The sequence below is a fragment of the Mesocricetus auratus genome, unplaced genomic scaffold, assembly GCF_017639785.1.
Source record: "Mesocricetus auratus isolate SY011 unplaced genomic scaffold, BCM_Maur_2.0 Super-Scaffold_100027, whole genome shotgun sequence".
Lineage (NCBI taxonomy): Eukaryota > Metazoa > Chordata > Mammalia > Rodentia > Cricetidae > Mesocricetus > Mesocricetus auratus.
In genome coordinates, this window is record NW_024429208.1 from 7,710,279 (window position 1) to 7,722,502 (window position 12,224).

The 12,224-nt window shown below is 46.4% G+C and overlaps 1 protein-coding gene across 3 annotated transcripts in view; it reads left to right on the forward strand.

Moving 5' to 3' along the window:
* Window positions 1-6,270, forward strand: part of Pknox1 (PBX/knotted 1 homeobox 1) — a 39,815-nt gene extending 33,545 nt beyond the window's left edge. For all 3 annotated transcript variants that reach the window (XM_040732192.1, XM_040732191.1, XM_040732193.1), the window contains 2 exons: window positions 865-1,037; window positions 3,207-6,270. In XM_040732192.1, coding sequence (XP_040588126.1) covers window positions 865-1,037; window positions 3,207-3,418 — 385 coding nt within the window. In that variant the 3' untranslated portion in view covers window positions 3,419-6,270. The remainder of the gene's footprint in view (window positions 1-864; window positions 1,038-3,206) is intronic.
* Window positions 6,271-12,224: the final 5,954 nt, after the last annotated feature.

Genomic DNA, 12,224 nt, shown 5'->3' on the forward strand with positions numbered 1-12,224 from the left:
CTTCATAGAATTAGCATGTAAAAGGAAGCACACGCTTCCACCCAGAAGCACTACTGGCTTCACATTGCTGCTGTGCTGTCGCTATCATGCATGCCTGTGGCAGTTCCAGAGTAAGCCATGTAGCTGGCCTGCTTATGCTACCAGAGATGCAGGACATGGTATCCTTCACAGTTGCATTAAACATGCCTACTTTCTTGCATTTGGGCCAATATTTATTAAGTAGAAATAGTAGGCCATACTGCTTGAGTTGTTTCCTGTTAAATCCTTTAAATATAGTGCTGGCAAAAACCATACAGGGTTCAAGCATGCTATGAAAACAGTGGCCATTCTTGGGTAGCTGGCTCGTGCTTTTGCTCGTGCTCACTCTCTCTCTCTCTCTGTGTATGTCTGTCTGTCTGTCTGTGGGTTGTAGCTCTTCATCTCACAGAGCAGCAACATCTGTTGGAGATTTCATCATTGCTTGTTTGCTGGTCTTGTGCCGCTGGGTATGTGAAACAGGCAGAGATCCTCATTTGAAATCGTCTTCTGAAAAGACACATCCCTCTTTTTTGCAGGGGAGAGGTTTCGAGACAGGGTTTCCCTGTGGCTTTGGAGGCTATCCTGGAACTAGCTCTTGTAGACCAGGCTGGTCTCAAACTCACAGAGATCCGCCTGCCTCTGCCTCCCGGGTGCTAGGATTAAAGGTGTGCACCACTACCTGACCCTAAACTAATTTTTTAAATGAGCTGGGCTTGTTCCTCTGGAAATCTAGATAGTTCAGGAGCTTGTCACTCATGTTCCTCTTGTCAGCATGCTTCCTAAAGGGTGGTACCCCAGCCAAATCTTTATAAGTTCTTTGGCCTCAGTATCCCTTTGTCTACACAGGTTCATCAATGCCCGAAGACGAATTCTCCAGCCAATGTTGGATTCCAGCTGTTCAGAGACTCCGAAAACAAAGAAAAAGCCTGCTCAGAACAGGCCAGTTCAGAGGTTTTGGCCGGATTCTCTTGCATCAGGAGTGGCACAAGCAACATCCAGTGAACTCGCCATGTCAGAAGGTGTGTCACTTCAGATGGGCAAAGGCGGGAACAGTGGGACAGGTCAGCTGCTGTAGCTGCGAGCCCATGCAGAGCTGTGTGTCTGAGATGCTTTCTTTGCATCTGTGACTCGAGGCTGGCAAGATGGCTCATTGGGTAAAGGCCTAATAACCTAAGAACCAGTCCCTGCAGGTTGTCCTCTAACCTTCAGCCATGCCCACATTACATTACACTCCTGCACATAAACAAATGAACAAGTGTTGCCAAATAAATCAGACAGGAGTAGGCGCCCGTGGATAGCTGTTAAGGCTCACAGTGATGGCAGTTTGTTTCCAGCTGTGTTTCAGCAGATAGATAGCGGAGTCCATTCTGCTCCCACCACGTGACCTCTTTCTTTGGCACATGTGCCTGCCACCAGCCACCATTCTTACCTGGGTCATCAGCAACTCTGTGTGCATGACTCTTCAAAGTCTGGGTTGTTTTGTATGTAATTAATTTTGTTTTGAGCAAGGCCTCACTGTGATGCTCAGGATGGCCTTGAACTCCTGAACTTAAGCTCTTGCCCCTCAGCAGTTCCAGCTGAGGTGTATGCCACTGCCTCCAGCTGGGTGTATGTGTGTGAGTTTGAATGTATAGGCAGGTCGGGCGTTGGTGGCGCACGCCTTTAATCCCGGCACTCGGGAGACAGAGGCAGGCGGATCTCTGTGAGTTCGATACCAGCCTGGTCTACAAGAGCTAATTCCAGGCCAGCCTCCAAAGCCACAGAGAAACCCTGTCTCAAAAAAACAAAAAAACAAAAACAAAAACAAAAAAATTATAGGCATAGCTGTGTCGTCGTCCTCTTCTTCTTCCTCCTCCTCCTCCTTCTTTTTTTTAAAGGTTTGTTCATTTATTATGTGCAGTGTTCTCCCTGCATATGTGCCTGCAAGTCAGAAGAAGGCCCCAAATCTCATTATGGATGGTTGTGAGCCACCATGTGCTTTCTGGGAATTGAACTCAGGACCTCTGGAAGAGCAGCCAGTGCTCTTAACCTCTGAGCCACCTTTCCAGCCCCTATAGCTGTGTCTTCTTATTCTTTCTTTTTTGCCTTGGCAATATTCTGCTATGTGCTTAGGAAGCTCTGAGGGGATAATTTTTAATTCCTTTTTTTCTCATAATATTTTTATTGATTATTTAGGAATTTCACATCATGAATCCCAATCACACTCACTTCCTAATCCTCTCAGGTCTGCACCCCAACATTAGTAAACTCTGCCCCCGCCCCCAAAAGAAGAAAAAAGAAAAAGTCCAGTTTGTGTTGCCAATGTATTTACTAGAGTGTAGTTAAAGTCCTGGTGGCCAGCCACTTAAAGAAAACTGAGTCCTTCTTCACCCCACTCCTTCCAGAAGCCATCACTTGTAGAGAGCTACACTTCAGCATCTATCTCAGTTTTTAAAAGTTCTCTTCAATGGCACCAGTGGTGGCGCACGCCTTTAATCCCAGCTCTTGGGAGGCAGAGGCAGACGGATCTCTGTGAGTTCCATGCCAGCTTGGTCTACAGAGTTCCAGGACAGGCTGCAAAGCTATACAGAGAAACTCTGTCTCCAAAAACCAAGGCTTCTGTATAGGCTGTTACTGTTGTTTTTGAGGGGAGGGTCTCGTGGGAAGGGTAAACGTTCTGTGTCCCTCTTTCTCAACTGTGGGTCTGCAGTCATTGATAACACTGCGGAGGTAGCTTCCTTGCCATTTGCAGCCAGCAGGAGCACAGACCCTGAGTTTTCCATTTGTTTTTGGAGTTTAATGTTGTTTCTGGAGTGCTGGGTGTGGAGCCTCTAGCCCCTCACAGGCTGCTGTGCCACTGAGCCACATTCCAGCCTAGCTCGCCTCTCTCCAGGCTGCGGCTGCCCTGTTAGAAGTCTGTAAGCGTCACTTGTCCTCTTCCCCTCCCGTTCCGCGCTGGATCACTTCTGTTCTTCTTTTCCACACCACTGCCCTTCCTTCGCACAGGGTTGGGTCTGTACAGTGTGAGTTTATCTCAGGTGCTATACTTCACCTTCCCAGAAGTAGCATGCGTGTTTGTGCCCGCCTTTGGTACAGTGACTGACACACACAGTGTCTCCAGTGTCGCGTGAACAAGCTGTCTGTGCATAACGTGCTTCTTTCTCTCTGAGTGCTAAAGCAGACAGTGACACTGCCGTGCTCTGCTTCAGGTGCCGTTGTGACCATCACCACACCTGTGAACATGAACGTGGACAGCCTTCAGTCCCTGTCCTCGGACGGGGCCACCTTGGCCGTACAGCAGGTCATGATGGCGGGGCAGAGTGAAGATGAGTCGGTTGACAGCACGGAGGATGATGGGGGCGCACTGGCGCCGACGCACATCAGCGGGCTGGTGCTGGAGAACAGCGACTCCCTGCAGTAGGACTGATGCCAGCAGGGCCAGCGTGGGGCCGGAGAACCTGACTCTTGTTTGCACAGCAAACATTTTACAGTTTTCTTTGTAATATGTTTTATATGTAGATAGAGAAGAGTGCACTTTTGTATTTCACAGCAAGCTTCAAGATGTCTTCGCTGGTGCAGCAACTTCCTTCAGATGTGCGTGTGTGGGTTTTTAATGCTAGAAACGTGATGAGTGGCCCCTGCCCCTTGGGTGAGTCCCTGACAAGATTAAGGAGCGGTGCTGCCATCGTCTAAACAATTATGCAGTTGCGCTCTGTGGGCGACAGCAAGTCTGGGGCTGCTGCTTGTGTCGCTCTCAGGTCTGAAAGATGATCTGCACTTGGGCTGCAGGGCGAGAGAACCCGGCCCTGGTGGGCGGTGAACGCCCACAGCACACTTCATTCTCTTTGGGCAGCATCGCCTGTTTCATTTGCTACATAGAAAAAGAAACTCCTATTTTTACCTTGCTGGGATTATTGGATAAAAAGCTATTTTTATAAATCAATTATTAATTGGATTATGACTATATTGAGGATAAATTTCTAGAGAAGGAACAGCACATGCTTGTCTCTCGATTTGGAATGTTCTGAAAGGCAGCCGCCCATGTGTGGTCTCCTGCTCCCCTGGGGAGGGGAGGTTCACCATAACCGCTAAAAGGAAACAACCGTCAAGTGAACTTTTGATATCTCCAGTTTTGTGTTCATATGTGATACTCAGATCACATTTTACACTTGATCTAGGCATCTTACAGCGTGCACTCAGTAGGATGTATGGGAAGTGAGGGCCGCCACCATGCAGTGCCCTTCGTGTGTCGTAGCTCTCTGCCATGCCTAGTCCAACCTGACTGCAGTTACATGGCTGCCTGGCCATGTCAACTGGGTGGTAATTTTAGATTTTTTTTTTAGTTAAAACATGTTATACATAGAATGTTTATTATAAACTAATATAAAATGTGCTCTACCCCACTGGCTCAGAGCTGGGGTAATCTCAAACACCCAAGCTGTCTTACAGAATGGGCAGGCATCTGGAGGTTAGAACCCTGGGGGTATGGTTGGCTCACAGGCGTGTGTGGCTCTCTTGCTGTCACACACTTTTGTTGCATGTTGCTGCCTCCATTTTTAGGGTCCCCCCCTTCCAGTTACCACTCATGAGTTAGGACAGTTTGGGGACTTCATTTCCTGGTGTCGAGACAGTGCAGACTGTAGACTGAGGTTTGAGGTTTGCTCTTGGATTACTTGGGAGGCTTTGTCTCTGAAAACAAGTTCCCTGCTTTGTTTGGAGCAGGTGTATTATCACAAATGGTACCCAGGCCAGGCCCACTGCAGATAAGGACAGCTGTGCGGTTGTCAAGGGTACCAAGCCTTGAACCAAGATTACTCTAGAGGGACACCTTTAGCTAATTCACGTGTTTTTGTTTTTGTTTTCCTGGAGTGGTTCACTGTCCCCCCCCCATGTCTTGATTCCGTTCAGCCGTGGAGCATACTTGGACAACCAAGTAATCAACAGGAAGAATGGGTCTCCTTTCAAACCATTTAAGGAGCCTGCACTACAAAAACCAAAACAACAAAATATTTTAAGCAGCCTTTCCATTACTTATTTATACGTTGAATATTTTAAGTCAGGTATATGAAAGAATGGCTGTATTGGGTTTCAAGCAGAAACACATCTCCCTGTGAGCTCCTGCCAAGGTCTGCCACTCTCCCCAAAAGAAGATAATTCCTGCTGTCCTGCTCATGTCAGGCTGCTCTAGCTGGGATTTGAACACCATGATGCAGCATGCCCTTCCCAGTGGAAATCAGCTTTCCTAACTGGGAACTCTCACCTGCTAAATTCAAAGGGATAGCATGAAGACCATAAGAGAACCTGGGCATAGTGGCACACTTCTGTAATCCCAGTACTCAGGAACTTGAGACAGGAGGCAAGCCTGGGCTGTATAACCTGACCCTGTCTGAAAAAAGATGGTAAGAGCTGGCTCAGAGTCATAGCCTGAGTTTCCATCTACCTCCCATGCATACTGAGATGCTTTTAAGTAGCTCCATGAGCAAGCCATTCTGGTTCATTGAATTACCGCCCAGCGTTTTGTTGTCTGTCAGTTGCACCTTCAAGACACCTGCTTCCTGGGCATTTTGACATGTGCCTGGAATACAAGCACTTAGGAGGCTGGAGCAGGAGGATTGCTGCAAGGTTGAGACCAGTCTCTGGTGCACAGTGAAACGCTGTCTCAAAAACCCAGGCAAAACTCCTGCTCTCCTTTCCTTGGCCTGTGGAGAAAATCTGGAAGTCCATCTCCTTTGAGCTTTGTTTAAATGGTCAGATTCCAGCTTTCGTTCCTGTTAAAGTCCTTCCTAACATTGGAGCCTTTTGAATGTGCCCTGAGACCTACAGTCAACCTGTGTCATTCCTGCTGTTTGGCTGCCTAGCAGAAATCTAGACTGGCTGACCACCCATCTGGTGGGCTCAGGTTTCTCCTTTTTGAGTCCAGATTGTCAAATACAAGTGTATATGCAATATGCACTGTGACCCTTCCGGCTAGGGCTGACGGGCCGCTGCGTAGCCTGCTGAGTGGCTGGTGCACCTGTGGGGGCTGTTGGAGACGTGCCCCTCTCTGCATAGCTCCCACACAGGCAGGGAATGCCCGTCCTGAAGGCTTCGCCCACAGGTGGCAACAGAACTCGGCAGGCTGCCTTTTTCAGTTAAGTTCGGTCTTTGAAACTGACAATCTTTAAAATGTGAATACTGTAACAATATGTTTTCTCGGATTGTTGTCTTTAAAAGGATTTTTGTGAAGCAATTGATTTATCAAAGAAAAAAATTAAAAACAAAACATGCCTTGTGGATGATTGAGTCTGTAAAGCTTGTAACCCAACCTGGTTTTTCACACTAAGTGAGATTTTCAGATTGCCACACATCTTGGAGTGACACCAGAGTTCCTAGGGACAAGTTGACATTTCACCAACTGTTTAGCTCCATTTCACACCTTCAAGGGTCTGGGCTTCAGTTAGTCATTTTTCAGGAAAAAAAATTGCAAAACATTTTTCATCATGATTTTTCATAAATCGAATACTTTGGCATAACAAGAATGATTCATGGGCACGGTGACCTTTGCTGGTCCACACTGTAAAACCCCCTGTGAGGTGGATCCTGGGCACATTCAGGGGGCCCAGGAAATTGTCTAGGTGTTGTAGGACACAGCTTGTGCTTGGAACAGTGGACCAGGGGTCTTTTTCTTTAGAAATGTGTCTAAGGGCTGGGGGTAGAGCACCTTCCTAGCATGAACAGAGCCCCGAGTCCAGTGCCCAGCACCCCACAAATGTGGCATGAAGGAACATCCTCGTAACCCTGGCAGCTAGGAGTAGAAGGTCAGAAAATCAGAAGTCCAAGCTCAGATTGAGGGACACCGTAAGTCTGAGATAGGAGAGACTTTGTCTAAAATGACAAAAATAGCATCAAAAATTGGGACTCTGAGTGGCCAAAATCTTGGAAAGCATTTGACTGACTTTCAGTGATGGGGTGTGTCATTGTTGAACTGTGCTGTCCAAGGTGGGCAGATGACCTTGGACCATCAGTGCCAGGCTCCCAAAGGGACTTCATTGGTGAGAAGGGAGAATTTGACTCATAGGTTTGGTTCATCTACAGTGATGTTTGTGGCTAACAAGAATCAGCATACCTATTTAGACAGACAAGCCTCACAAAATAGCTGCAGATAGGGACTGTATTTGGAGTAAACGCTTAGGGGTTTTGCGTTTTGTTGATTTGTACAATGTTTAGCCCGAGAGCCTTCCTATGGACTCAAAAGAGGAAGCCTTAGTGCAGAGTCTTTGTCCATGTCCGATTAGCTCTTTAACCTTCACTGGGTCCTAGGAGCCGCTTCTGTTTTTCAGACCTCAATGTTGCCAAGTTTGGTGGCTCGTGCTGATGATCCCAGTATTTAGGACGCCGAGGCAAGAGGATTGCAAGTCCAAAGACAGCCTGGGTGACGTAGCCTATCTCCAAAACAGACAAAGCTAAAGGCCTCCACAGCTGTGGCCTCTTGACTACGTCTGCCTGAGGAGACTTCCAGAGGCCACCGGTCTGCTCTCCTCTGCAGAAGACCCTCTCGTGGGCATCACCAGAGAGGACCGCTTGGAAAGTCTATTAGCTGGCCTGGCGGACTACACTGGATGCTTGGCATCCCATTGTAGCACTGAGCCTCTCTCAGGATGAGATTTCAAACACAAAAACCATGTTCTGGCTTGATATACTTTAGTTAACAAATACAGTTAGCCAGAAGCGGAACTACAGAAGCCAAGAAGCAAGATCAGTGCATTTGTAGACTTTCTCAGAGCTATGGGCTTTAATGGGTTAGGTCCCTGTTTTTGTTTTGGCAGGTGGTGCAGTTTTACAGCCTAAATGACACTTCCTCCATCATGGAGTCAGTTGTGCTAAGGGCCCTGTTGTACTTTTCCCTCCCAGTCTCTTCCTGCCAGGCCTTCTGTGTTCTGCAAGGCTAATGTGGCCTGGGCTCAAGGGATCATCTGGTGAGTACTTCATAGGCAAGCAGCATTAGTCATTACCTATGCCAGTGATGACATTCTGTGTCCCGTTGTTTGAACCCAAGACTTGGCCATGAAAAAACAGCAATGGTATTGTTACAGGTGTGAAATCCTTTCATCCCATCATCCTTGGACGGTTTAAATTATTTTATGTGTATGGATGTTTTGCCCTGCATGTATGGCCTGATGTTCATGGAGGCCAGAAGAGGGCCTCGAATCCCCTGGAACTGGTGTTAGAGATGGCTGTGTACCACCGTGTAGCTGCTGGCAGTGGCCCTGAAGAGCAGCCAGTGCTCTTAGCTACTGAGCTGTATCTGCAGTCCCTGTAAAGGGCAGCTTTCATGGCAGCGATGGCTTTTAGTTTCTTCCTTGTCTTTGGCAGAACCGGAATGGGGACACGGGAAATGGAGCTGGCCAGCGAGGTCCTGAGACCCAGGTCAACCCTTAAGCCATTAGACCCAGCCATACACATCCGGGACTTGTGTGAAGCCTGCATGTGCTCCTGTTCTGGCAGGGCTGGCTGTGTACAGTAGTTTCCATCCTTCTAATCTCCAGCTGGCGGCGTCGCTGTGGGCCTGGTACCTGTGCCTGCCCTCTTCTTCATAGTCATATACCTGTTTCCCCATTTGCCCTCCCACACCCCATCTGTCACATGCCGATGTGCTCACCCCCTGCCATCCCTCAGCCCCAGCACCGTTTACCTTCCTCCGATGGTGGGCTTTTGTCCCCCACCCCCTTTTGTGGCAGTCAGAGGAAAAGTCTTTGGGAGTCAGTTCTGCTGTTTGGCTTTCAGGAGTGGAACTCAGTTCATCAGGCTTGGAAGCAAGTGCCTCCCCTTGCTGAGCCATCCATCACCCGGCCAGGGTGCTTTTAAAAGTGTGTGTGTATGTATATATCTGAAACTGACACAGACCGTGGGAAGCCAGTTCCCAGATCTTCCCCAGGCTAATGAAAAGAGAGCCTCAGAGGAGTGGAAGTTTAGGGGGAAAATGCTTATTTACTTGTTTATTACATTCCAATCCCAGTTCCCCCTCCCTCCTCACCTTCTCCTCTACCCTCCTTTCCCCCACCCCACCTCCCATCCTCTCTTCAGAAGATAAGGCCTCCCCTAGGAAGTCAACTAAGTCTGTCCCATCATTGTACCTAAATCTGTACCTCATTGAGGCAGAACCAACCCCTAACCCCATACCGTGTCTAGGCTGAGCAAGGTATCTCTCTATAGAGAATGGGCTCCACAAAGTCAGTTTATGCGTTATAGTTAGATCTTGGTCCCACTGCCAGTGATCTCATATACTGTCCAAGTCACATCATTGTCAACCTATATTCAGAGGACCTAGTTCAGTCTGGTTCACCAGTTGTCAGTGTGGAATCTGTGATCTCTCACTAGCTTGGGTCAGCAGATCTGTGGGTTTCCCCATCATGGTCTTGACTCCTTTGTTCATATTATCCCGCCTCCCTTACTTCGATTGTACCCCAGGAGCTTGATCCAATGGTTAGTTGTAGACTGCTGCATCTGTTTCTGGAAGAGGGATTTGGCTTCTCTGGGGTTGTGGATTGTAGGCTGGTTATACTTTGCTTTATGTCTGGTATTCACTTATGAGTTAGTACATACTATAGTTGTCTTTCTGAATCTGGGTTACCTCACTCAGGATGTTTTTTTCTAGTCCTGTCCTTTGCTTGCAAATTTAAAGATTTGATTGTTTCTTACTGCTGAGTAGTACTCCATTGTGTAAATGTACCTCATTTTCTTTATCTATTCTTTGGTTGTGGTGCATCTAGATTGTTTCTAAGTTCTAGTTATTACGAATAACGTTACTATGAATATAGTTGAGCAAATGTCCTTGTGGTATGAGTGCGCCCCCTTTGGGTATATGCCCAACAGTGGTATTACATGGTCTTGAGATACATTGATTCCTAATTTTCTGAAAAATCTCCATACTGATTTCCATAGCAGCTGTACAAGTTTGTACTCCCACCAGCAGTGGAAGAGTGTTCTCCTTACTTCCCATCCTCTCCAGCATAAGCTGTCATTACTGTTTCTGATTGGTGTAAGATGGTATCTCAGACTTGTTTTCATTTGCATTTCCCTGATAACTAAGAAAGTTGAGCATTTCCTTGTGTCTTTTGACCATTTGAGCTTCCTTTGTTGATAGTTCTCTGTTTAGATCTGTACCCCATTTTTTAGATTATTTGGTAATTTGATGTCTAGTTTCTTGAGTTCTTTGTATATTTTGGAGATCAGCCCTCTGTTAGATGTGGGGTTGGTGAAGATCTTTTCCCATTCTGTAGGCAGCCATTTTTGTCTTGTTGACCGTGTTCTTTGCTTTACAGAAGCTTCTCAGTTTGAGGAGGTCCCATTTATTCATTGCTGCTCTCAGTGTCTGTGCCACTGGTGTCATATTTAGGAAGTGATCTCCTGTGCCTATGTGTTCAAGGGTACTTCCCACTTTCTCTTCTATGAGATTCAGTGTGGATGGATTTATGTTTAAGTCTTTGATCCATTTGGATTTGAGTTTTGTGCATGGTGAAAGATATGGATCTATTTGCATTCTTCTACATATCATTATCCAATTATACCAGTGCCATTTGTTGAAGATGCTTTATTTTTTTCATTTTGTATTTTTAGTTTTTTTGTCAAAAATTAGAAGTTCAAAGGTGTGTGGGTTAATATCAGCAGTCCACCTGTCTGTTTTTATGCCAATACCAAGCTGTTTTCATTACTATAGCTCTATAATAGAGCTTAAAGTCAGGGATGGCGATGCTTCCAGATGCCAGGAAAAAATTCTTATCTAAAAAGGCCTCTAGGAAAAAACAGGCTCACATGATCTGAAGGTAACTTTATTATTGCTTCTTAAATTTTTCTCCTGTACACAACTTCTTAATTAGCTCTACCCTTCTCTTTTGCTCTCTAGAACACTACTGCTGTCTGCTGCCTCTGCTCTTCCCTTCCAACCAAAACTACGCACAGTTAAAGGTTACATTTTCAGGGCCCGACCCATTCTCATAACACATGACAAGTCACGTAGTTTCTCTTAGGCTAGCGATGTTACATTGACCCAGATAGAAAATGACATTGGAATTCAAGACTTAATAATAACAATTAGCTGGACCTTGAGTGGTAGGGAGTAAATGCAGACTAAAGTTACTGCCTTGAATCAGTAAAATACAACCTGGGAAAATGACCTTGTGTATTGTCTCCCGTAGCAATCAGCCTGCTTTGAATCTGCTCTGAAGTCTTGTAGAATGTAGTCTTCCTTGCTGGTTGCAGTCCCCAAATAACACACAGGAGGCTATATTAATTATGAAGCTGTTGGCCGTTTGCTTGTTTCTTATTGGCTAGCTCTGACTTAAGTATTTAACCCATAATTGTTAATCTGAGTATTTCTCTTACCAGAGAAAGGGTCCGGACCTCTTACTCCTCTGGCAGCTACATGGTTTCTCTGTGTGTCTCTCTCTTTCCCAGAATTCTCCTTGATTCCTAGTCCCTCCTATCTTGCTTCCCTATTGGCCAGGAGTGCTTTATTCAACAACCAATAAGAGGCAGATTTATAGAATGACATCTCTCATCAAAGTCTAAAGTTAGCTGTTTGTGTAAAAGGCTGTTTTTGTGGCTGAGAATCCTGTCAGTCAGAGTAATGTAAAATATCCTAGTGTTTCTATTCATCAGATTATATAGATTAAGCAAAAAACATCCTGTCCTCCTGACTATCCACAGCTATATATGTGCCTAACAAGTATAGAACACACCACCAAAGGACCTGTGGAAAGAACCCCACAGCTGTTCTTACAGGGAGGTAAGTAATGGCACTTGAGAACTTTACAGCCAGGAACAATCAGTTATTCATAGTCAGTAACACTACAGCTTTGCCAAGTAGGGCTCCCCAGGGTCTAGTGAGCCGACTTGTTAAATGTTAGTTGTCACTGCTATACAGTCCCACGGCCCTCTGCATGAAACTAGTCTTCCCACATGGCTCACGTTAGCCTCAGAGCTTGTGGCAATCCTGCCTCAGCCTCCTAAGTCTGGGATGTAGGTGTGTGTTACTGCGCATAGCCCATCTCCCTTCTTACGATGAACCAGCGAGAGCCTTCCCTTGGTGTCCTTGTCCCCTCTGGCTCCTACATTCCTTTCTCTTCCTCCTCTGTAGGATTCTTGAACTCCACCTAATATTTGGCTGTGGGTCTCTGAGTCTGCCTCCATCAGTTGCTGGATGATGCCTCCTCTCAGATGACAACTGGCCAGGTACCAATCTGGTCATA